Below are 27,133 nucleotides of genomic sequence, written 5' to 3' on the forward strand. Positions count from 1 at the left end.
ACATACATATGGGAGCTGGAGCCGTTTATGGCAAATAGAGGTGGGATGGATGGGGAAAATTAATTTCAAAGGAGAGCATGGTTTGGGCCTGGCCACTCTGCAGGGTACCATTGACTATACTCTGGTGGGAGTTCAGGGAAATCAAATCCGCTTGGAGCTTCTCCTGGTGGATGAATTGTTTTCTCCCTTCGCTTTCAACATAGCGCGAGTAGCGTCCCAGGTTTAAGCTAAACTGTGGCGAATGCATGGTCTCTGTTTTGCGCCATTGTTTCCGGGGGTAGGGTCAGCCGGGCGGCCTGGCATTTGCCCTGCACAATAAGTGGAACTCCCGAGTCCACGCGACCCCTCTTCACCCCACCTTTCCACTCCAAAAGGGGTGAAGGAGCGCCAATCCACTTAGCACTGGAGCGAGATAACCCAGAGGAGGTGCTAAGTGTTCTGTCGAGATATGGCGGTGCTCGCTAGTGGCCAGAACAGCTTTTGAGAAGGACCTCGAGAGTGTGCTAATGAGGTCTCGAGTGGGTGTCGCATACCTCCGGAAGCAAAATCACATGGGCCATGGGAAGGAGGCACCCAAATCCACATCCTACTGGGGTTAATCTCTACAATGCACTTGACAAGCAATGAAACTTGCTGACTGGGAAGCAGGCTCTGTATATTGATTTATTTGGATTTATAAAGCGCACTGCAGCCCGGGCATCGAAGCGTTGTGTAGAGCTTAAGAAGGCCTGATTAAGGGTTACACAGAAGCCGCCCAGTGAAATTGACTTGTAGGTGCAGTGGTCTTCAACCTGTGAGGCTCTTCAAAAAGAGAGTACAGTGACTGCTTTCAATAGAAAATGCAAGCAGATTTGGCATGGGGGGGGGTGAGGGAGTTGCTAGTGGGGTGGGGGCTTCGCAACAATATTTTTGCTCAAGGGGGACTTGGCCTAAAAAATGTTAATACGACTGGCATAGGGGCCTTCCCAGTGGGATGGTGTCTCTGAAAGGCCGGTAGTTGGGCCCTATGCGTGGAGCCCAGCCCCAAAACTTCCGGATGTACTTTCTTCACGAATCTCCATATTTCCATATAAGATAGCAAAACTGGCAGCATGCCCCTGTAGATGTCGATCCTCCCCGGCTGCCAGCTTAGAAGATAAACGGAGATGACGCCTCCCAGCGAAGCAGCGATTGTTCCTGCCAACAGCTACTTCCCCACTCAGGCAACCCACAATGCCAGCGGCAACGAGTGCCAGCTGCCAGCAGCATCTGACACAGCATGGTGTGCGGGGCACAGACTGGCACAGCCCCAACAGCTCCCTGGCTCTCAGCACCAGCATGATGGTTTTTGATTAGAGGCTGATAATATTTTTAACGAAGTCTATTTAACATTTGTTAAAGTCCCCAGGGAATTTCAGTGACTGGACAAGGGCAACGCTTCATTCAGTGTGATGCGAGCTCAAAGTCAAGGTAAAAGTCTACTCGTGGGCAGTGAAGTAGTTCCTCCAAAGATGCAACGTTTCGACGTGTGGGGCTTTTATTAGTAAATAATACACCAGCTCCATGCTAAGAAGCATTGGCTTTGACAATAGTTGTGGCTCTTGTGTGGGCATTGGGGTATGCATGTGTGGATACTGCTGTGATGTACTTACTAGCCATTAAATGGGAGGAGCTGAAAAAAATGGCACCTCCTCCTATACCACCTCTCTCCTAGCTGTGCTCCAATTACATAGTTTTGGCTTTTAGAGGTCTCTTCAGTGCCACAAATAAAAACGGGGTAAGCTCTAGGCTGGAAAACCACAGATCATGCCAGGGCAAAACCTGCTGGGCCCCAAGCACCATATGTGAGATCCTCATACCAAGCAGTCCATGACAGATAATCTTAAATTGAGCTTTGCTTGGGGGGGTCTCCTCAGCCTGTGACCTTTTTTGTTTTGGCAGTAGGGTAGGGGTCTGCAACCTTTTGATTCGGCAGATGTTTCAGACTCAATTCCCATGATATCTGGCTATTGAGGATGCTGGTTAGGGACGGTAGGAGTTGTAGTCCAAAACATCTGGAGAGCCAAAGGTTGCAGACCAGTGGCATAGGGGCTCCCGTCTTTCTCCTATTCCCAGTTCAAAGCCACAAGATACAAACCCGCCATGCTATGTCTGTTCTCCATGATAGCTATATCAACTGGCCTTGGTTTGGAGGGTTTTGCTCGCCCTAAACTCCTTTCACTCTCACAGCCACCCTTACCCCCCCCCATTAACTAATGGGATCACCCATCCCAAAACGTCAAATTGTGTCCACCTTGGAGACAAACGTTTGAGGCTACCAGCAACATAACATAAAAGGGCAGGCCTCTTCAGAAGGTTGAACGATGGCAAGAGATTCCAATCCTGCCACGAGGAACACCCACAAGTTTTGGGGATTTATTTTTATTTATTTTGCATTTTTAAAGTGCTCACACAGCCCGTGGGCATCGAGGCGCTGTTACAGGAATTGTTTGTTTTTTAGTTGCTTAATTTTATTTTTTGTCTTAGTTGCGTATTTATAACGCACTTAAATACCCAAGCGTGGACCCGGGGATCGAACCTGTGTCGCTTCCAAGGCGAGCACGTTGCAGCTGAGCTATCTTCCCGGGACAATAGTGGCACCCGAATCACCATAGGTGCTGCAAGACCCCAGGCAGATGTAGAGCATCCGGAGCTCTGCGACTTCGCTCTCCGGGTAGATAACCCACCATGGAGCTTGGCTGCAGCCAGACTCTACAAGGGCATGTCTGTCTTCAGACAGACGGTTGGGCAGTTTATCTCTTGTTGGGAAGCGTGGGGGAGGGGTTACGACCACATTCGGCGGGAGGGACAGCTAGTCGGCGAAGACTCTCGGGTTGTTTCTAATGACCCACTTAAGTATGAACTTAGTTTGAGTTAATTACCTAGCAACGGAACCCTGTCCCCGGTGCCCGAGTGTGTGAACAATGAGCCGAGCTGGACTTCCATTACCTGCTTAATCATGGCTAACTGAGCTCCATTGTGTATACCAGCCTGGCTCCCCCTCCCCCCTCTGCACAGGGCTCCTAATCCTCGCAGGGGATGGGCAAGTGCCACAGAGGAAGGAATCCGAGCAGGGAGGGGGGCATTCCAACCAAGTTCAGCTCCACTGAACTCAGGAGCCAGTATCGGGAGTGGAAAAGGTCGCAGTTCGCCAATCTTGTGCACGCATGCTCGGAAGAGGAGCCCTATTCTCCCGTTTCCAAGATATTTTTCTTAGTGGAAGAAGCACCCCGATTTTGGGATGTGGAGGCAAACGTCATTCGACACTGATTCAGTGAATAGAAACGTGTAATTTCTCACAGGGGCACGGACAGATCCACTAATTTGGCGCGCAGATAGTTTGGCAGAGGGATTAGCTCCCTGGGTGGAAGGTGCGAGAAGATTCTATTCAGCACTAACCCTAAATGAGATCAGCTTCCTCTTCCGGGGGTGTATGAGATCAGCTTCCTCTTGCTGGGGTGTGCTGGGCCGATATCTGGTCCTTCCCAGACCAGAATGCAGAGTCGCCAAAAGCCTGCTCCAGACAAGCCAACCAATGCCATCTCCGAAGACTAGCTTACATTTAAGAAGACACTTATTTGATCCTTTAGACGAACCTGGCGTGCACATTTCTGCCAGAATTATAATTTTCTCAGTACAAATACCAATTCCTCAGGGTACGCTCATTTGCAGTTGTAATGAGCGAGGAATGTGTTTCCATGCCTGTTGATGTGGTGAACATGTCACTGTAAGTGTAACAGGCAAAGTGTGATCTATAAACCAGGTCTGGTATAGTTTCTACATAGACATACATGAGGAAAGCCTAATGGCAAGGATAACTGCAATCTATGTGAAAATGAAAATACAGTAATACCAATTTGTTTGCTTAATATGGCACGTTAGACCCCCGCTTCTAAACGCTGTAATACCAAATATTGTTTTATCGCAAATTACCATATTATGTTACTTTATTAGGATTTGAATTTAAGTGTCAGCTGGCCTCATTTCCAAACGAATGCTTTACTCGTGAGGTCTCCACGGGGGCAAAGATAACATATACGTATACATTTGGGAAGCTTTCATCCAAATCAAACCGTAGTCTAGAGAACACTTGGATAAAGTTTCCCACGGAAAATTACCAGGCCTGGTTGCACATGGAGAGGAGGTGCATGTGCTCAGGTTGTTGATTGGAATATGAGAGAATTTGGTAGTTGGTAGTTCCATCTACAAATCAAATAGGTTACTTTGGCCCCGCTTGTCAGGTGTGGACATGGCAACCTATTTGAACATGTAGCGTTCAGTTACAGTACAGCTCCATGTGCTGAGCGTGGAGTGTTTTCCTTAAACTTCCTTCCAAAGCACTGTATATTTATTAGTGGGCTTGACAATATATTTAAGAGAAAAAAACATGGCTAGCAGGAAACGTCTGTTCCCCACTGAACCATCTAATAATTCTACCCTTTGTTCCCTCAGCGTGATCTTCCTCTAAGGTGTTTTCCCACTCAGCCCACCCTCCCCGATGAGAGTCAAAGATAGACCCTTAGGGTGGAACTGATGGACCAGACTTTTATGCCCTACCCGTAATCGCCTACTGTAGAGGGGGCCATGAAATTGCCCCAGTGGGTGGTCGCTCCCCTTCGCTTCCTACAACAGCCCGACACTTCCCTTCTTAGCCTATAAAACTATATTTACCCTACATTACTGCATAACATTTATACCTAAACACTTACAATTCATATTACACAATGCTAATTTAAAATTACACACTATATATAGGGTGTGACTGCAGCTGTCAGGCACACACAAACCTCAGGACAGTACCTTTTTATATGGGGATGTTGTAGGTACAGAGCCAAGACCTGCTCGCTCTGAGGAGCTGGCTTACTCTAGGCACTGTTCTGTCCTGGTGATGCCTTGTCCTCCACCTGAGGTACCACCAACAAAGTGCATGTGGCCTGAGCTGCATAAACCACAGGGCGACATGCCACGCGGGGGCCATCACTTTCACCGCTGCGAGACCCAGGGCACACACTTCATCTTCGTGGCAGGCTAGTGCCCTGGGAGTCTGCCACGAAGATGAAGTTAGTTTCTCGCAAGTATTGTGCTCTTGTTATAATGTATATTGCTGGATTAATTATTTTAATTAACTTAACACCCCCCTTTGATTTCAACATTACTGCTTATTAATGTTTATCTTGTGTTGTTCTGGCCACTGGGTACATTTACTTGCACCTCTTTCCACTCCCAGGCTTGTTGTTATGAGATCTCCTTGCTGTATTCTGATGTGTTCGGGTAGCCATGCAAGCAGTCAGTGTCCACCAGGGTGGTGCGTTATATGTACCTAGCAGATTCGGTGGTGATTTGTTTGTTCGTCGGATCAGCAATTGGCTTCTTCTGTCGATTTCTTGCGGCTGCGATTAAACGGTTAGCAACAGTGACAGTCTATGCTCCAACTATTTGCAACTAAAGGAGCACAGGTTGTACTTGCAGGTTCTTCTAGGCGATAGCATGGTCCATCTACCCAGATATCGAGCATATTGATTGTTACCTTTACTATGGGCAGCCCATCCTATAGTTCATACATGTGCAATGCCTGCCCATCACTCAAGTCCTTCCAGTGCAATTTATGGGGCTAGTTCTTGATTGCCTTCCTGGAGTAATGAACGAAAAAAAAACTGGCCTTCTGGCATGAGACATGGCCATGGCACAATTCCCCCCATGACTATTCCCTGCAGTGGATCCCAATCTGTCCGATTGCGATGGTGGCGATTCTATCACAACCACTTTGTGTGATTTGCCTGTTTTCTCGTGCATGATAGGTCCAGTCACTGACCAATCCTGTGACATGTCATAGTGCAAAAAAAGATATGAAGGGCTGTGTTTCAGCTGGTGGTGTTTGTGGGAAACCAGGGTCATGATTTGGTGTATGATAGTGTGTAGTCTGGGCGGCACGATAACTGCCTGCACCACCAGGTGCTGCGAGGTTGGGGCTGGCACAAATATGGGCAGTGCCACCTGGTGGTGAGTTTTCCTCTGTTCTTAACCAAGAATTGGAAGGTTTAGGGAGGGGGTTTCAGGATAATGTGGCAAATAGCCAGGTTTAAAGGACTTTTTTGAAAGAAAGATAGTTTTTAGTGCAGCGATGTGCAGAGGAAGAGTGTTCCAGATAGTGGGAGCTAGAATAGAAAAGGCTGAGCCGCCAACTCGGGTGGAGTTGTAAGGGGGAATAGCGAGGAGGAGAGCTGAGACTGTTTAGAGGTTGGGGGGGGGGGGGAGGTTGGCAGAGGATGATTTTGTTCAGAAGGAATTCAGGTATTGTATTATGGAGGACTGTGTACAATGCACATGGCTTTGAAGGTCGCTCTTAGGCTAACTGGGAGCCAGTGTAAGAGCGGGGGGGGGGGGTGAAATGTTCTCTGGGTGAGAGGGCAAAGAGCCGTCTAGCTTTTTTCGATACGTTGGAGATTCCTGAGCTGGCGTGCTGGGACGCCGAGATAGATGCAGTTGGCGTTTTCTAGACAGGAGATGATGATGGCCAGTATTGCAGAGACTCTTTGAGGATAGGAGGAGTAGGGAAATATTTGTTTTAGCGTGCCTAAGTGGAAGGGGCAGGTTGCGGTTACAGTGTTGATGTGTTTGGAGAGAGCGAGAACTGCGTCCATGGTGCATCCAAGATTTTTACAGAGGTGGAGGTGGCAGGTGAGGCTCCCAGAGCTATTGGTCATATTAAAGGTTTGGGGAATCGGAGCAGTTTTGCCACATATTAGGATTTCTCTTTTGCCCGGGTTGAGGAGTAAGTGGTTGGTAGTCATCCATAGGTCAATATTCGAGAATGCAAGAGGCGAGGTTGTGAAGTGGGGAGGCTGGAGTCTTGGGAATTTTGAAAATAATATGGGTGTCGTCAGTGCAATTGTAACAGGTAAGGCAGTGAGGGAGGATTAGAGCCGACAGTGGGCTTAGGCAGAGGGTGAAGAGGAGGGGTGAAAGGGAGGCTCCTTGTGGCACCCCTTTTGTGACCGGACGAGCGGCAGAGGAGAAAAATGATTTGCGAGTGATTTGAAATAAGAGATGATCCAATTAAGGGTGGAGTCTTTAATGCCTAGAGTGAGGAGCCTGATCTTGAATGTTATTTATTTGGATTTATAAAGCGCCCAGCGGCCCGAGGGCATCGTGGCACTGTTACAGGATATTCACTTATGACATGGTACAGATAATTCATAGGCAGTGGTACAGGTGAAAACATGACGGCATTCCAAGGTTATATAGGAACGGTATTAGAGGCAGTACGTTTGGCAATAGACTAGTTGAAGAGATTAGTTTTTAGCACCTTCCTGAAGCTTGCAAGGGATTGTTCATTTCTTAAGTTGCGTGGGGGCGCATTCCAAGCTTTTGGTGCTAAGACTTCAATATTGTGTGGTCGATGGTATCAAAGACCCGCAAATGGATCCAGGAGGATGAGAGCAACACACTCTTCTGAATCGGCAGTTCTTTTTAGGTCACCCCAGATAGACAAGAGAGGATTCTGCCATTTCGCATGCTCCTCCATATTTGTCCTTTGATGTCGGACACAATAAGGATGGCAGATATTGAGACTGGTTTGACACTCCCTGCCTTCTTGACTGGGAGACATCCGTTTGCATACGCACCAGTGGCTGTGGTCATCTCCAAATATCTAGAACTTGCACAAATGGATCTTTCCCCATTAACTAGTGATCTGTTGGTGGAGCCCACGTTCAGCTCTGCTGATAAGTGTTGCACGGGCAGTGTTGGGAAGGGGACACGATCTTCCCACACCCCCAAGTGCTTCAGGATAAGGCAAAGGCTGCCACAGGTACTGTAAGAGACCAGGGGGGAGGGGAGGTGCCCTTAAAGGATTCTGCATCATTGCATTATTACACGTTTCATAGACATAGTGCACATTCAGGAATAGCAGCCATCTTAGATATCAGCAGCCATACTGTGACACAAAGCTTAAACGTAGAGCGACAGTCGGCACCACAGACCTAGGCGCCGAGCATGAGCAGAGGAATAGGTTGTATCTCAGGCACCTATGAGAAAGGCCAAAGCTACACAGATCCATAAACCCTTCGTTGCCCTAAAATGTTCCCAACCTTTTCACTCTGGGAAGAATGTGCTCTGTAAGGCCATAGGAGGAGGGCTGAGTGTCTGAACAATACGATCTCAAGAGAAGGAGGGACAAGGCCTCCGTACCCCCTCCCCCACAAGTCCCAATTCAAAGTTATAGCACACAAATGCCTTAGCTGGGGGACCCCTGAATTTCAAAGTACCAGCCAGCCCCAGGCCCCTGTTAGACCCCCCCGTCCCTCATTGAGCAAAAAGATCAGAAAGCAGGGCCGTCCTGCTTTTACTTCCAAGACATGTGATTTGTGCAGCAAGGTGCAGGGTCTGATAAAATTATAGCCCAGAACGCGGGTCGAAGGTGCCAGCCTGTCTAGGAGCGAGTGAAGTGTGTGGGCTAGCATGACATCGGATCTTTCCCCACCCCCCCCAAAACCACCTGGTCCCTGTCTGCTCGTACAGGTGCACTGCTACATAGAGATGTGGTGTTTAGTTTTCAAATACATTGCTAATTGCACAGCTTGTGACCAATGACTAGTGCAGCATCACCCACGTGCAAGAAGATGGATGGACGGGGCTGGGACCAATGGCCTAGCATCCCCTGTGGAGCAGGGGGCCCATGTACAAGGTCTCACTAACCAGCCGTGTGGGTTTTTACTGTATGTAATGATGTCACTGATGACGCTATGTACCTTTTTATAATGTGCTGCTCGTGCAGATTTTGGCAGAAAGTTCCATGGCAGCAGAGTTCTTTGTGGGCGCATTCCATTTTGTGTGAAAATAAACTTGTTATCCTTGCAAGTGGTGTATTGGGCCTTTTTTCCCTAGTAGGTTGTATTTTTCCTGGTATGAGCGTCTAAGGGGGCTTTCCCACATTTAGTGACCCTGACGTGATCCCAGTGACCCCCGCAACGACTGATGCTTCAGGCTGCTCCTCTGAAGGGGCCGCGCCCACCTACAGCAGCTAGTCGCAATCGAGCAAACCGCAGAGGTGTGCAGGAGCCGTTTTTACAGAATTCCTGTCTGCTCTTTGGTGCGGGCACAGCTCTTGGGAGACTGCAGGCCGTTATTAGGACCCTGTGCTGGAGGAGCTCGGGTGGACACGCAGATGCGAGTACAGCCCTTGCGAGGGTTAACAACCAGGGGTACGGTGTGTGGGGGCAGTGTGGTATGCATGAGCAAAGGAGGAGTGTGGTGAGGCCATGTGGCAAGAAGTAGTTTTAGTGTGGTAATAAAAGAGGATTTTTGCATAGAAAAACAGGAGTGTGGGGAGCCTTTCTGAGAGGGAAAATGATAGTGCCATTTGTTTTGTGACAAGGTGACAAAGGAAATATTAGGAGCTTCTTTATAATTAGTGGCCTCGGTGGAAGTAGTGGTTGTTGTTTTAGCTTGTTATTTTAGTTTGTTGTTTAGTTTATTACGATTTTTGTGCAAAAAAAGGCAGAGGCCAGAGGTGGGCCAGTGTTGATAACTAGTTTTGAGCGTGTGTGGTGGGATTGTGTGTGTGAGAAAAGGGGGAAAGCAGAAGTGCTTTCAGGAGGGGCGACGGGGAGGTGGAGGCAGTGAACTGGGAGTGACTTTGTGATAAAACTGTGTGCAGCGCATATTTGTAAAGACTGGGGGTTTTAGCGCGCAAACTGCAAGATGGGAGAGGGGACAGCATTCGAGTACATATATAGTGCATTGCCATTGTACAGGGTTAGGATAGAGATGTACCGCAAACAGTGGGTGGTAGAGACACAAAGTGGGGGTGCCCCGCTCCTGGCCAAAGCAGGGCACCCACAATAGAGGGGTACTAAACCACATAAGCATGTTTTTGCATGCTAAATATGAAGTTAAACTGCTTCAAAAGAGAAAAGAGATTGAATTTGTGGAAAATTATAGAGGATGTGGAGGACCCTGATGGGGGTGGGGCTCAGAATACTGAAGGGGCTGCCATAGATGCAAAGTCTGTGACAACACAGGGGGCTGAGACTGTGCCCCCACATACAGGGCTTAACCCACTACACTCGCCCAGACCTATGTGCCCAGCCCAGCAACCGCCCCACCCCCTACATACCAACGCTGAATGTTACCCTGCCGCAGGACAGTAAGGTACAGAAGGAGCTAGAAGAGGCATTGGAGGCTACGTCGGTAGAATTGGCTCGACTGAGTGTGACGCAAGAAGGGGAGTGGGTTGGATGAATTTAGAGCAGGACACATTTTGTTTAGGTTAGACAGTATGGCCATAAAGGATGTGCATATTGGGAAGGAGGGATGTGGCGACGGGCGAGCAGGGAGTACAGGATTCGGAAGCGTGAGGTCCGACCGAGACTCAGATTGAGAGCTGAGGGAAGACGAATTGAATTGGTTATTTGTGTAGCGCCTATACACAAAGTGTTTCAAAGTGCTTCAAGGAGGGAGGGAACAAGAAAGAAATACAGTTACATTCTTACAAGTCCTTGAAACAATTAAGAATGTGAAAAATAACAATCTTAATCAGCCTGGTGGCATTTCAGATAGTACAAGTGCAAGGAACAAATAAGGGAGGTGGGGGTGGAAATGAGACAAAACAAGCGGTTACATTACTATGCCTGACGACAATTTGTGTAGTGCCAGAAAATTAACAAGAGGAGGGAGGACGGGGGGGAGGGGAGGGGGTGAGGGGTGTTAATGGAGTGAGTGAAGGAGAAGAAGAAAGACAACACAAGCAACTAACATACTAGGTCTGACGACGATTCAGAGTAGTACTGGGGGGGAGTGGGAGGTGAAACAAGGATGGAAGGGGGAAAGACAAACAAGCTGCTATCACAAGGTCACAAATGATAGAGTAAGTGCTAATGAACAGTAATAGGGAGGGGAAGAGGAGAGTGGAAGGGAAAGACAGGCGGCTACAATTACTATGCCTGACGGTAATTGAGGTAGTGCTGGAATTTAACAAGAGGAGGGGATGGGAGGAGGGAAAAAGGGTGAGGTTGGGGAGAAGGACAAAACGGGCGACCAAACTTACTAGTCCAGACAACCATTCAGAGTAGTGCTGGAGGGGAGGGGTAGGAGAAGAGCAAAAATAGGGGGGGTCCACAGACAGACAGCTATCATATAGATCAAGAGGCAAGTATGAAAAGAAAAGTGCTAGCAAATGGAGAAGGGGTAACAACACACAATCAAGGGAGACACAAGGGGAGTGTGGGGGCGCACACAACCATCACGGGGGGTAAGTGGGGGGGGGTAGGAGCAAGCCAAAACATCACAGGGTGGCAAGGGGGGAGTGAACACAACCATAACGGGGGCAGGGGGCACACACATGCCATCATGGAGGGCAACAAACCATCACGGGTGGCAGGGGGAACACAAACCAACACGGGTGGGGGGCACTCATACCATCACGGGTGTCAGGGGGGTGCACAGAAACCATCACGGGGCACACCAACCATCACGGGTGGCAGGCGGCACACAAACCAACACGCGTAGGGACACACATACCATCACGGGTGGCACAGAAACCATCACAGGGGCAGCAGGGGCACACAACCATCAGGGGGGCACACAAACCATCACAGGGGGCACACATACCATCACAGGTGGCAGAGGGGCACACAAACCATCACTGGGGCACACAGTGGGCGACACTGTGGATGAGATTGAGGATGATGAGGGGGATGCGCAGCAGAGGCTGGAAATAACGCTGTGGTTGGACAGTTTGTGGGGACCACGGTTAAGGAATAGGTTTGGTTGGGTGGAAGTAGCAAGGAAGAAGGGAAGTGTTGGATGTAAAGAAGGGAGGAGTGCAGGTATCCAGATGCCGTTGTTGCATAAAGGCATAGGCACAACACACTATGTTCCTTTGGCGCAAATGGATCAGAATAATCTGATAAAGCTGCTCCCGTCCTTCACCGACGGGGTGGAAAGTGGATCTATGCCTTCGAAAAACGGACAGCATGGATTCCTTTAGCTGTTGGGGATATGAAAAGTGTACTTGTCTCCATAGTGGGGGACCAAGCTGGAGACGTGTGGGTTAAGGCAGGGTACCTGGAAGTGAAACATGATGATGATACACATGCTGCCGTGCCCTTTAACAATATCAGAGCGCAGGTGTGGAACGCGCTGCAAAGAATGTACCCAGACACACCAGACCTGCAGTCTATCATGCAGTACACCATGGGGGATGATGAACCCTTCGCACAATACATTAAGGTTCAGGATCTGTTAGACTTTTTTTTTATTTCATCAAAAGTAGTTAAAGGAATGGTTTGCCCAAAATTATTATTGACCAAAAAGATGGGCAATAATAAAAAAATATATTGACACTTTTTTTTAAAGTCCTAATGTAAAATTTTGAGCAAATTAAGCTCAAAGGGAAGCACATGTGGGCATCCATTTTGTGAAATGGATGGCCGCCTGTGCTTACTTTTGCGGCACTAATGAAGGAAAAGCCAGCCAGCTGTAGTAAACAAAAGCTACCACTGGGTGGCTACCGCAAACATAAACACAACGTTGTTATGTTTAAAAACGCTGCGGTTTTTCTAAGTTTCTCAGGCTCCTTCATTAGTGCCGCAAAAGCAAGCACAGGCGGGCATCCATTTCACAAAATGGATGCCCCCATGTGCTTCCTTTTGTAAAGTTTGAGCTTCATTTGCTTTAAACTTTACATAGGAACTTTAAAAAAGTGCATTTTTTATTTTTTATTATTGCCCATCTTTTTGGCCAATAATTATTTTTGGGTGAACCATTCTTTTAACACCCAAGGAAGTTCAGAAGGCGCTCGACAAAAGTGTGGGCTGTGATTCAAACAATAATACACCATTGTAAGAGAATTAAGGAGTGAGAAAAGGAAACTGCTCCGAGGCTGCAGAAGCAAAACTAGTGCAGAAAAAGCTGGCAAAAACAGCCGTTTAGGGGGCAGTATCATCAAATGTGCAAACGGAGGTTGCAGAGCAGATCTCGGCACCTCCAGGGATCAGAATAGCAGCATTTTGGCCTGGAGGTGGACTGCAATATCCCTACTCGAAGTGGCAGCAAGGAGGTCAACAGCGCGGGAGCAGGCGAGTTCAGGGGGAGAAGAGGTGGATTTGGAGGAATGGTGCCTCGCAGAGCAGATATGGTTCCCTTGCAATGCTTGAGTTGTGGGAATTGAGGCCATTTTGCAAGGCCATGTGAGAGCAAACAGGCGGTGGGGATACAACCCGTATACCAACTACTTCCCACCACCCCTGCCCCAAGCACAGGTACCAACCCCGAGGCCAACCTCCATACCCTACAAGATAGACCAGGCCTACACTCAGATGCCACCATGACCCCCAGATGCACAAGTGCAACATCTGCAAGTAAAACAATCATTAATGCCCCAACAGAATGCCATGTATGGGAGCAACATGGCAATGGCTGACGTGTGGCAGAATGGCATCATTGTGCCCTACCGAGGGGCGAGTGTGGTGGAAAACAACCCTTTCACGTTTCCCAGCACCAACACATACCCTGATTAGGACAGCCCACAGAGAACTCTTGCGTGCCCAGTCCTGTCCATGACATCCACCCTGACAAGAAACCCTTGGTGGGTGCTGAAATAGGTAATCAGCAATTCAACTTCATGGTTGACGGAGCTGCCAATAAATCGTGCATCAGTGAAGGATACATCCCATTATGAGGTGAAACTCTTGAGACGCAGAGCTTCTCTAGGGCTGTCGCCGCGGTTCCCTACACAAAAGAACTTGATATCAAAATTGGAGGGAATCTGGTGCGTGCAGCTCTGTTTTAGTCTGCAAGCTCCCAGATAAATTTGTTGGGTTGAGATATGTTGAGTAAATTGAATATGACTATCTCCTTTACTGACAGAGTAGTGTGTGCCACCCATGGCATGTGTTTATAAGAGCAATGATCATCATACATGCAAGGGGAGGAGAGGCAGTGGTTTGCGGTATTCCTGATATCTTCGTGTATGGCATAAAACTCAAGGCAGTGCCCCAAATTGGAGAAACTTAATGGTGGGTGCCGTCAGACTTCATTTTCCAGCCTGTGGTAACCCCTGAACTGGTGGCTGGGACGATAATGTCCCTGGATTTACAGGGTCTAGTGCTGTCGGCTAAGAGGATTGTGGTAATTGGAACGGACTAAGATGGGTGTAAATGGCGCACAGTGTTGTATATTGACCCCTCAATGCCTCTTAGGGACGTGATTGATGGAAAAATTGTCCTAGCAATTTCTATTCCTTGTGATATTATGGTGCAGTATTGAAAAGTGCAATGTCCCCTGACAGCTCTAGTAGCACCGCCCCATTCACTGAGACAGACCTACAACAGGTACCTGAGAGGCTCTGGACAACGAATGCCCACAATGTTAGAAAAACACTGAAGTCAGGTGCTGTGTTGCCCTGCGTAAAGCAGTATCGCTTATCAAGAGAAGCGGAAGAGGGGATAAGGGACACCATTGTAGCCCCATTAAATGGGGGGGATAATAATACCATCTACCTCCCCATGCCAACACAACTATCTACCCAATAAAGAAGGCAAAAGGGGAGATTTGGAGAACAATACAGGATTTGTGCGCTCTTAATGACCTTGCACAGGCAGAATTTCCAGTGGTCCCGAACCCTGCAACAATACTGTAACATCCCCAAAGAGGCGACCCACTTTACTGTGGCAGACCTTAAGAATGCCTTCTTTTCTGTTCCCTTGCCCCCCGACTCATGAGCACACAAGATTACCTAAAGGGTCATACGAGTCCCCCAGTATTTTCAACAGGATATTACACACAGACTTGGGCAATATTCAGGTGCCTAGCACCGTCATTCAGTATGTTGATTATTTACTAGTGTGCAGCACCAGTGCATAAAAGACTCCATTACACTCCTGCAGCTCTTGCCCCACAGGAGATACAAGGCCAAATTACAGTATTGGCACCTAGGAGGTGCTGTACTTAGTCAGTTGATTTCTGTGAATGGAAAAAGAATCATCCCAGATCGCGCCGCCTCTGTGCACGCCATCCCCTGCCCAAAACCGTGAAAGAAATGCAAACGTTCTTGGGACTCTGCAATTATTGCAGAGCATGGATACTTGACTATGCAGCATACACTAGGCCCCTGTTGCAGGCCCTCAAAGATGAAATTGTGTATTCGGAGGACCTGCACACACAATTCAATGAGCTCCAAAGAGGTCATATCAACAGCACCAGTGTAAGCAACCCCAGACTACACACGAGTTGTATGTATTTCCCCATTCCAGCTGGCAACTGATGACTGCGGTGTTCACTCAAATGAGCACAATGGGCCACAAGCCATTGGCCTACTACAGTGGTATAGTAGATTCAGTGACGTTGGGCCAATTCGCCTGTGAGCAAGCACTCACTGATGCGTCATTTGTTATTGAAAAGAGTTCAACTATCATTATGGCATGCTCCATTACATTGTATGTCGAGCATGCAGTTTGTGCAATTTTAGAACAATCAAAATCTATACTAACCACGCAGCGTGCGTCTACATATGAGAGTATTTTGTGAAGCCCAACACCTCACATTGTGCGATGCAAAACAGTTAACCCTACTACCTTTCTGACAGCAATGTGCAGTGACGAAGATTTGGCAAACCACACTGGTACACTTGGTGGATGGGGAATATGAAAAATGAGTGCAGAAAAGATTACCAATGCATCTTTCAGCACAAGCGGCTGAACTCCTAGCACTTATCAAAGCGATGCAAGCATCCCAAGGATGCCACGTAACAATTTATTCTGACTCTGCATGCGTCACCACGACAGTGCATGCAGGCCTCGAACAATAGAAGAGGAGGGGGTTCAGGAGTGCTGAAGGGTCTCTCGTTCAACATGCCATGTTATTGGATAAAATCATTCACGCACTGAGCCAACCATCTGTAATGGCAGTCGTAAAATGCACAGCCAACACTAATAACAAAGACGAGGTCTCACTCAGTATGAAAACAGCAGCATAAAACATTGGCACACACTGAGCACCTATTGGAAGAAGGGCCACGTTCAAAATCCTACATCACCCACCGACCAGTGCACAAGGCCTGCCCGACATACTTCGAAGAGAAGATTATGCTCTACTGCCCAACAAGCACCCTAAGGTCAAGCATGGCCCTCCTACTAGTGATCCCAGCCTCAAACTTAGCCAGGTTTGGCTCGTCAGCCTACTCTACCTTGGAACCAACTCTGTGGAATTCACTGCCTCCCCGTATTTGCCACAACCAGGACTACATTGCCTCCCGTAAAGCGTTGAAAACATGGTTTTCCCTAATCTGTGAAAGGGACCGTCTACGGCAGGGGTGCACAACTGATATTTGACAGAGGGCCGAAAGTACCTTACAAGAGGGCTCTAGTGGGCCGAAAAGTAAATGTGGGCAGGGCGGTTGGCGGGGCGTGACAGGAGGCTTTTTAAACCCCCAATTTGTACTAAACACATGGAAAAAGAATGTTTTTGAGGGGTAACGATTTTTATTTGCATTTCAAACTTTCATTTTGTACTACACATTTTCCATTGTTATAATTTATTTCTATTTAGTTATTGTATTTCGTCTGTTTAATTAACTTATATATATTTTATTGACTCTAGATACACTATGCCCCAGGGCCCCCTTACCCCCAACCAAACACTATGCCCCGTGGCCCCCTCACCCCAACCAAACACTATGCCCCATGGCCCCCTCACCCCCAACCAAACACTATGCCCCATGGCCCCCTCACCCTCAACCAAACACTATGCCCCATGCCTCCCCCACCCCCAACCAAACCCCCCACCCCCAACCAAACCCCCCAACGCAGCACACACACAAAGATGCACCAATACAGACCCGAACCCCCACCCCCCAACTCAGCACACACACAAACATGCACCCATACAGACCTGAACCCCCCACCCCAGCACACAAACATGCACCCATACACACCCGAACCCCCGCCCTCCAACTCGGCACACACACAAACATGCACCCATACAGACCCGAACCCCCTACCCCCAACTCAGCACACACACAAACATGCACCCATACAGACCTGAACCCCCCCCACCCCCCAACTCAGCACACACACACACACATGCACCCATACAGACCCGAACCCCCACCCTCCAACTCAGCACACAAAAAACATTCAAATCAAAACATTCATACACATCCGACACACATCCGACACCCCCCCACCCCCGCATCTCAACATACACACAAAATACATTCAAATACAAACATTCACCCCCCCACATCTCAACATACACACAAAATACATTCAAATACAAACATTCATACACATCCGACACACCCCCCTACCCCCGCATCTCAACATACACACAAAATACATTCAAATACAAACATTCACACACCCCCCCCACATCTCAACATACACACAAAATACATTCAAATACAAACATTCATACACATCCGACACACCCCCCCACCCCCGCATCTCAACATACATTCAAATACAAACGTTCATACACATCCGACACACCCCCCCACCCCTGCATCTCAACATACACACAAAATACATTCAAATACAAACATTCATACACATCCGACACACACCCCCCCCCGCAACATACACACACAAACCTAAAGCAAAACAAACCCGACACACAAACACAAACAGACCACTTACCGGAGACGTGCTGGAAGGCAGGTAAGCGGCAGGTAAGCTGGAACGCTGGAATCGCACTATGGCTGGCGTGGTCCAAGGCTGAAATGCCTTCCGGCATCAAGCCTTATGGACCACGCCAGCCTTAGTGCTGGCCCTCCATTGGTGCAGCACACTCTTAGGAGCGACGTGATGCGTGTGTGTGCTGAGCCAATGAGGGCCAGTGTTTTCACCGGCCCGGAAGACAACAAAGACTTTCCTAATGGAGGGTGGCCGCGGGCCGCCCTCCATTAGGAAAGTCTTTGTGCCCCGCGGGCTGGTCAAAAGGGCATGGCGGGCCGCAACTGGCCTGCGGGCCGTATGTTGTGCACCCATGTTCTAAGGCCACATTTCTATCCACCAATGGCCACATTTCTGATAGAATTGGCATTAACCCGAAACACAGCAACAGTAGGGTCACGCAAGCTGGCTAATTAATTACTTTGTCTCAGAAAAGCGTGAACCGTCGGGGCAAGGAAGTCTACATATAGACCAGAGGGTTTCTTGGTTTAGGCAGCTGTGGGCTGTACGCACCTGGCGCAACCACCAACGCATAGCAGGTGATATATGATCAATAGAGGCTACCCCGACCTAACTAGGAATAAGGGCCAAGAAGCCTGCACCAGAGACACAGAAGTATCTAAGCTTGGCTTGACTCTTCAGATAATCATGCGATAACCCAGGAAGTACCCAGCCTCCCACCTTAAACTTACACCAGGGACCTGGAAAATGGGCCCTCTGAGTCAAACTACTGAGCATCTGGAAAAGGTCCACCCGACCTAGCTAACGCAATATACCCTCACCTGCCAAATGATCCACTACCACGAATCACCGGCCGGTGCATTGAGCTCCGAAAGCAAGCAGGAACGTGGGCCTCCTACTGGTAAATACACACTCATTCCTATCAATATGCTCAGTCTCCACTTTACATCAAACACTAGAACAGAGCTACACCCATCAATCAATCAATTTTGCCTAGTTGCACACATACCTACACTGCTCCTACAATACCTCAAGGGTCTGGTAGAATGCAGCTATACCCCACACAAAAAAATGGGCCTAGCTTCACACATAATATCCTACACAGGCCCCATGGCAGCCAGAATGCAGACTCAAAGACCACCCTGCCGCGCAGATCTCTCCCACCCACCGCACCACACCTAGCATTAGAATGCAGTCAACCCTACTCAAACCACTGTGGCTGCACACATAGCAAGTGCACCCAAGTACTGTATGCTACACTACTCTCTCCACTGACACTGACCGCGGTGCCTAAGGGTGTTCAACCCACAGCACTTTGAGATCATACCAATGATACATAAGGCACTAGGCTTCTGCACAATTTCATTATTGCATGTTTTATAGACCACCTGCATATACGGGAATAAGAGCCATCTTCGATATCAGCATCCATACTGTAGCAACGCTTAAACATTGCGCAACAGTTGGCACCCCAGGCCTATGCCACGAACATGAGCAAAGGAATTGGTTCTATCCCAGTCACTGATAGAAAGGCCAAAGCTACACAGATCCATAAACCCTTCATCGTCCTAAAATGTTGCCATCCTTCGCGCCCTGTCAAGAATGTGCCCTGCAAGGCCATGGAAGGAGGACTCGGTGTATGTGAACAATACGACCTCATAGGAAGGAGGGTAAAGGCCTCCGACCCCTCCCCCCACCCCCCTACCAGTCCCAACGTTATAGCACCCAAATGCGCTAGCTTCAGGACCCCTGAATTCCGAGGAACCAGCCACCCCAGACCCCTGATTGTAAACCTAATAGACCGCCAATCCATCAAAAATTATCAGAAAGCAGGGCCTTCCTGCCTTCACTTCTAGGTCACTTGATTTGTGCGGCGAGGTGCAGGGAGGGATGAAATTATAGTCCAGAACGAGGCTGGAAGACCTTGGAGAGGTGCTGGCCTACCGGGCAGTGAGTGAAGTGTGTGAGTGGCTATGACCTCGGCTACTCCCCAGGCCCCTGTCTGCTCGTACCAGGTGCACTGCTACATAGAGATGTGGTGTTTAGTTTGCGAATAAATTAGCTTGTGACCGATGACGAGTGCATCATCACCCATGTGGATCTCACCAACCAGCCGCAGGGGTTTCTACTGTATGTAATGGTGTCACTGATGATGCTATATACCTTTTTTATAATGTGCTGCTCATGCAGATTTTGACCGGTCTTTCCGCAGCAGCAGAGTTCTTTATTTCCACACAAACATAGAACATGCTAACAAACTGGTTATCCTTGCATGTCCTGTATTGGGCCATTGTTCCTAGCAGGTTGTATTTTTTTTTTCCCAGGTATGAGCGTTTTAGGGGGTTTTCCTACAGTAGTATAGCTCAGTTGCAACTTGCTCGTCTTGGAAGCAAGACGATGCAGTGCAACACAGGTTTCTATCCCGGGTCCACGCTTAGAAACCTCTTCGGCATTAAGTGTGTTTATATATAAAAAAAAAATGCAATTATAAGTACATGAGGCACCCATAGCTGCTGATTCAATTAAGATTGACCCACTTAATAAACCAGAGTCAGTTGACGATTCGACTCCTGTTATTGCTCTTCCTACTGGACCTATCTGCAGCCTTCAATACTTTTGACCATAATATTCTTTTGAACTGCATCTATAAGCTCAGACTACAGGGGAAAGCTTGGCAATGGATTCAATCCGTTTTGATTACTCCTAAACAGTGCACCCCCTCCTTTTAACCCGGCCAGCGGGAGGTCACATGTGGGGTTGTTCAGTGACCCTCCCTTACCCCTTTGTTAGTCAATCTCTACATGGCTCCTCGGGCAGATCTAGTGTGCAGCTTTAACATGATTTGTTATATGTACGCTGACAACACCTAGCTAATTCCGCATTTGCGTATTTCCAGAGAGAACCCAGTCAAGGTAAGCGCTGCATTGAGCAAGTGAAGATATGGGTGATGACTTCCTTCCTCCAAACAAACGAGCAAAAAAATGCTATTTTTTAGGGCTAATAAGATGAATACACCGGCAGAAGAATCCCCGGAAAAACGGGGTGTTGGGACCTTGTCCTAAACCATTAGATCTAGTATGCAACCATGGACTCTGGCTGAACCCCGAGCGGCCCCTGGAGAACAAATCAGCAAAGTGTGCTTTTTGAGTGCTTTCCCTTTCTCTTCGAAGGTGCAACTAATGAATGCATTTTTAACCAGCTGTTTTAGCTACTACAATGCTGTTTATTTAGTGATCACAGAAACATTTCTCTAAGTTGCAGCACATCCAACAAGCGGCTGCAAGGCTGATTTTCCATCTTAAGAGATGCGATTCCCCTGCTCTCTGCATTGGTTACCAGTAGCCAAAAGGGAGGAATTTAAAGCAATGTTCCTGACTCAAAAGGCCTATCATAAAACAGGTTTCATCCTGACAAGGAACCATTTTTCTATTTTGTCCCTGGGAAAAACCTTTGTTCTGCCTCTGTAAAACTTTTTGACTATTCCCAAATTCAAGACCCGCAAAACTACTCCCACTCCCTGAAAGCCCATACGTGTCTGTGTAGTCTCATTAGTAGCCAGCCCCAGTGGGCCCATAGGCGTTCATGTAGTCTCACTAACACTCGGCCACAGCGAGCACTCAGCCAGTACCGCCGCCAGCACTAACTGTATCCAAGCATTATTCTTGGGCCGCTTATTGTAACCCTCAAGCAAGCCTTCTTAAGTATCCTTTAAGCGCCTCGATGCCTGTGGGCTGTAGTGCGCTCTATAAATCCTAAATAAATAAATAAATTCATGGAATGTGACGGGCAATTTTCTGTAGGTTCTTTTTATCGCCATGACGACCCTCGGGTTTATGAAAGCTTTCTAAAAACAGGACATAATAGCAATGTCCTTAACGTTAACATAGTCTCATAGCCATCTCTCAAGATCCCACCACCTTGTGATGTTTAAGGTTACACTCCTTTTCGTCCTGCCTCAATAGCCAAAAAGACTTGTGAAATCACACCAGGCTCGGACTGACCTATACGGCAATGCCCTAACCAAAAAACACAAGATGCTAGTGGGGCAGGTTTTTTTTTTTTATTATTTTTTTTTGGTAAAATTGGGATACTTTTTTGGCCAGTTTTTATAAGTTACTTTTCCATGCAGCTAGTAGTTTTCACCAGTGTTAATGAATAAATATTCTTTAAAATGCACAATTTTCATCACATGTTATCAAAAAACCTCCCCTTTGGGTACTGCTCAGTCTGCCACAATAGGAATGAATTGGCATTTGCAAACGTGGGCCACTTTTTTCAGTGGTGCCCGAGACAACTGTATGCACAGTCCGACCCTGAATCGCACTAGCCGCCCAGCCTTCTTGATCCTATAAGCTGCCATTTGGGTATCCATTAGGGTCGCCTCAGTGAATGCTTGTGCGGGCAATTTTTGGATCCCTCCAGGTGGAGAGGGAAGGCACGCGAAAGTAGTCTAGAGAAAGGGGGGCTCGCCACATGCACATAGGATGCACACAACAGAGCACGCTCCTCGAGCTGGGCACGGGGGCAGACACACCCAGCCATGCCGAAGAACAGCCCAGCAGCTGCTAAACGTCCCCCATCCCCTGCCTCGCGCATAGCACATCGCACCACGAACACAATAGAGATTCCAGACAGCGTGAGTTCAAGTTCCCCTGGTGAGGTCACCCCGTCTAAGAGCCACAACGCCACCCCCTCTCGAGGGCTGGAGGAAGTCTAGACAACACCACTTTCCCCCAATGCGTTGACACAGCTCGGCAAAGGAATGGGGTGGGCAGGGTAAATCGCTCCGCAGATGTCCGCGCCAGAGGCAGGGCTCAGCGGACACAAGGAGGTCCCCTTTCCACTCTCGCGGCTGCAGTGTGAACCGCTCTTAGCACTGCGCGTTTAAACCTAGAACCCACTGCCCCTTCTAGCGCCCACTTGCCAACGAACTCGAGGATGGTCACCCTATCCCATCGACCCCTTCCAGTTTCACCAGGTGGGGTCCCACGAGCCTTACTTCAGGAGGTTCTGCAGCCTCTTGCTTGAGTCTCTTCTCACGAGGACTGTGGACATCTTCCCAGGAGAGTATCTGAGTGCGTCACGGGGGGCTTTCTTCAGCACGACCTCTGCTCCAGGTGGCCAACCTCGGCAGCCCCTCTCTCCTCCCAGCTGCCTCCCTCGGCTGGGTCCTGCTGCAGGCTTCTTCTCTGTGGGATTCAGGAAGTGAAGCCTGCTCGCTCGGGGCGCTCTTTTGTTTCCCCCTCTGTGTATGCCTGACACCCCCTCCCCCTACCCCTCCCCCGCCCCTCCTCCTCTTTGTGCATGGTGAGGCGGCTGGGAGAGGCAGAGGGTCCCTCCCTCGCATGTCCCCGGTGTCTGTGGGGGCTGAGCTGAGTCACATTGCTCGAGCGCTGCTACATTGCTCGAGTGCTTCCTTCCTCGGCGCCCCACCTTCGCCAATGTGTGCGTTCAGTCTTTTCTTCCTCGGAGTTTAATGGAATTTGGGAAGTTGCAGCACGCGCTGCACCGTCACGTATCCCACTCGCTCGCCCGGTGTCTACCTCCGGTATCCTCTCAAACGACCACGTTGTCCAATTTTATCTGCTTAGATGTACCCCTTACCAGATCTGCCCATCTTATCATAGCACTCCTCCTTGTTCAAAACTCAACTGCAAACTCTTCCTCTGTATCCGCCCGCTCGTTCCGGTGTCTCTAATACGCTTCCTTCCGTACTTGCCACTGGACACGCCTCACAATAAACCATACTTGCCAGCATTCTTTGAACAAAAAGAGGTAGGATTTTTCCAAATTTCAAAAATATCAATTAGCACAACGATGACATCGCACCAAATGCCATGGCGTGATCTCGGTGCTGAGCACATGACATTTTGACAAGAGAATTTCCTTTCAACCCTGGAGGACAATTTCTGACCAGAAGTAAACCATCACCAGAAGAGCGCGACAACCCACGCCCGAAGTAATTCACCTGCCAAGTAGGAAACCTACTTCTGAATAGGTTATGTTAAAGGATATTTATACCGCGCACGATCACCATAGACTCCCTGTAGGCATGCATGTTAGGGGGGGGGGGGTTCCCCAGGCCGCGTAAACTCAAACGTGTGTAAACTCAAAGATCTAGCATACATACTTGCTAAACGTAGGCTAGCAATGAGCTGGAAAGCGAGCAGAAGGCCGAAAGCAGAAGCCTGGTAGCATGATCTCCAGAAATGGGCGAATGCCAAAACAACAGTGTGGCAGGAGGCTACAAATAGGGCAGGGAGAGAGGGGGGGGGGGCGGAAATGCGGATACGTTGGTAGCCTGGAAACACTTGGTTGCGACACTGTCTGGGCCTGACCAGGTAAGCCCAGAGGAAGATGACCCTTCAGGTGTTAAGGATGGGGGTACGTCCATTGTAAGAGGCTGAGGCAGGCTGAAGTGAGGGGTAGGCTCGAGAAGGGGGAAATGAGAAGGGGAGGAGAAAACAACATGAATCAATGTGATTTTGGAAATGTATATTTGTCCCTACACTGTATGGTGATCATGTTGGAATTAATACAATTGAGTTAAAAAAAAATCTTTATAAACTCTTCCACGAGTTCAAGACTCTGACATTAATGCATGATGCAGAGTATCACAATTCTCTTCAATATCTATATACAACCTATGATGAAAATAATATCTAAATTCCAACTTTCATATCATACATATGCTGATGATGCCCAGGTATATATGGATCGAAGACCCCAATGTACCACCGGATAAGATCATTTAATGCTCTGAAGAGATCGCACAGTGGATGTCTCTAAATAGACTCCAACTTAATCCCACAGTGACGGAGATTATAATTTGGGGTCCAAAGGAACCATGAAAGAAACCAGAAGTAGTTCCTCCTCTGCCACACATATGTATGGCCTAACTTCGACATACGTCTCGAGGGTTAAGAACTTGGGCTGCTATTGGCAGTCTGATTTGAGCTTTCATCAACAAATCAATACTAACATTCAATCAGTTTATTACAATCTTTGGCTACTTCGGGCATGTTAAGGAGAATTTTCATTTGAGTAATTCAACCCACCTTAGAGACCACCAGCTCTTTTGCTGGACTTGTGACTTAACCCTTTAACCCTGAAGTGAGTGAGGCCTTTTTCTCACACTCATGTGTTTTTACCTGATTTGAATTTTAGGTTTTCACTGTTTTTGGAGTCTGACAAACTCCATAGACCCCTACGTTTTGTATGGTGACACACAGCACCTTCACTGCAGTGTCACAGGGAAATCCTTCTAGATTTCCCACAAGGTTTAAATACCTTTTCTTGTGTGAACTACCGTTCCCAAGAATAGTAAAGTGAAATTGACTTTACTTACCTTTTCTCTTTGTAGGTCCAACACACACCATCTTATGTGGAGTGCTGAGGGGTTACCTAGTAGTCCCTTATCCTACATTCTCATGTAACATTTTGATGCTACCCTCACTACTTTAGATGGCTGGTGGCTGTGGTTTATTTTTCCTACCCTTGTACTTTTCTACCGCAGGCTGAACCCTCAACTGCAGTACAGCACCTATAGGTGACCATTTTGTCAAACTGGCCCAGACTTCTTTTTTGCCATTTTCTGTTTGTGAGGTCTTTCTTGGGTTTTATCTGTGTGTCGAAATAGATTCAAGACCTTTGTTTGTCTTGCCTTTGTGGGGCTTCAGCCCTGAAGCCCGCCTCTGGCTCCAGTGAGTCTGAAAGGACAGGATGTGAGCGAGGGTCCCAAAACTCCCCTGTCCTTTGTCTCTAGGAATGCCTGAATGCAACTAGTCTTGATTGGCTGTCCTTTCAGGACAGTCGTCCTGCTGTGTAATTCACAGCCTAGGCTGTGCATGAATGGATTAGAGGCAGGGTCGACCACTGGGAGAAACACCCGATGAAGAAACCATGAACAAACCTTTCTGCATCCTGCTGGACCTTTGAATTGCCCAGTGAAGCCCTGCTGCTGTGCTGAAAATCCTTTATCAATCTTCCCTTGGGTTAGTGGGACCAGCTAACCCTGAGACTAACTCCACTGGACCATCTTCCCTGACTGGCTGTACTTCTTCATTACTACAGCAACCAAATGCCAGGCAGGGGTCAAGTAATCGGTGGTCGAGTGAAACGTCTGAAATCCGGCTAGAAGCTCCAAGAGTCTCCTATGTACCCTCCAAAAACAGGACAACCAAGCGCAGGTACCCTCACCAGAGTGCAGGGCCCAAGGAGTGAAGGAAGACCATCCAGTATCCGAGATCTGCGACAGTGCTGTTTACCATGCGCTGAAACTGCAAAATGCTGCTGAACCGAAAAGAGCCCGTAGCTGCCGACGCCCTCTCAAGTACTGCAGCGGGAGCTCTCCAGATGTCCTCCATCTTGTCCCCATTACTGAGGCTCAGGCACACAGCGTCTGCACCGCTGTAGCAAGACAGAATCTAGCTGGACCACTCTTCTTCAAACCAGAGGTACTGTTTAGACTTAGGGTGTTTACCTCATTGTCTTTTAGCTGTGCTCAACTCAGTTGGGAATTGTAGTGGCTTACTTTTAGAGTTGATTTCAACTCTGTTTCTCACAGGCTTAACAGCTTGTGACCCTACAAGTGATTTTTCTACAAACTCTCTAACTTTGAGCAAGACTTTGATTCTAAGAAGTGCCTCAGCTCCATAGATGGTGTTCCTAATGACTTTGGCTGTCCTGGCTCGCTGTAGACTCTTCTAGTCCATATTGTTTGTCCCTCATAGGTAGTAACTTGTTTTAGACTGTTACTGCTGGAAAAGGCTTGTCTAGATTTCATTGGAAGATTTAAGTGTCCTTATATACTGAGAACACGTTTAACCGTTTCCTTCCTTAAACCGTTCCTTTCTGCAACCTCAGCATCTGCAAAGTATAACTAGTATGATATATAAAAGCCATTACAGTCCTTGTGATTGAAGTCACCTCAGAGTGTAGGTATTTGTGTATGAAGTATATCCAAAGATTATCCACTAACTTGTTCTGATTCTGAAAAGTAATTTGAAAGTATATTTACATTGTTCCATTAATTGCTTTTTTAAAGAACGCTTGTTTAAAAAATTGACGTTAATAACTATTTATAACTGAAACCTTGAGTATAAGTGTTACCTGGCTACTTGTATGTACGGATTTCATTTGTACAGCTCACATTTACCCCTCTTGAGATGGGCGTGGCTGCCCAGTCACACTACCAAAAGGTGGCTTACCTAATACCAAGCAGATAAGTGTTGTGTAGTCTCGCACAGTGTGACTACATCAATTCTTACCTAACAGGGTAGCCCTCCCATTTCTGTATAGCATTGATAGCAGTGATGTCCTATTAATTGTGGGATCACTTGTTAACTCGAAGCTGGACTATGCTGTTAGTCAACCCTAAGTACCAGCATCAGAGACTGCAGGTTGCCCAAAATGCAGCTGTAAGATCTATAAAATATAAAAATATACTCCTGTCACTAATCTAATCTCCCTACATTGGTTAG

The 27,133-nt window shown here is 48.0% G+C and overlaps 1 protein-coding gene across 2 annotated transcripts in view; it reads right to left on the reverse strand.

The window, feature by feature from the left end:
• Positions 1–27,133, reverse strand: part of LSP1 (lymphocyte specific protein 1) — a 393,235-nt gene that overhangs the window by 211,135 nt on the left and 154,967 nt on the right. Inside the window, exon 1 of one of the 2 annotated variants that reach the window (XM_069623946.1) lies at positions 22,651–22,892. The exons of the other annotated variant lie outside the window; for it this stretch is intronic. Coding sequence (XP_069480047.1) covers positions 22,651–22,706 — 56 coding nt within the window. The 5' untranslated portion in view covers positions 22,707–22,892. Of the gene's footprint in view, positions 1–22,650; positions 22,893–27,133 lie in introns of those variants that run through there. 2 annotated transcript variants of the gene reach the window in all.

This window comes from Ambystoma mexicanum, chromosome 11, assembly GCF_040938575.1.
Source record: "Ambystoma mexicanum isolate Mex_15411 chromosome 11, UKY_AmexF1_1, whole genome shotgun sequence".
Taxonomy (NCBI): domain Eukaryota; kingdom Metazoa; phylum Chordata; class Amphibia; order Caudata; family Ambystomatidae; genus Ambystoma; species Ambystoma mexicanum.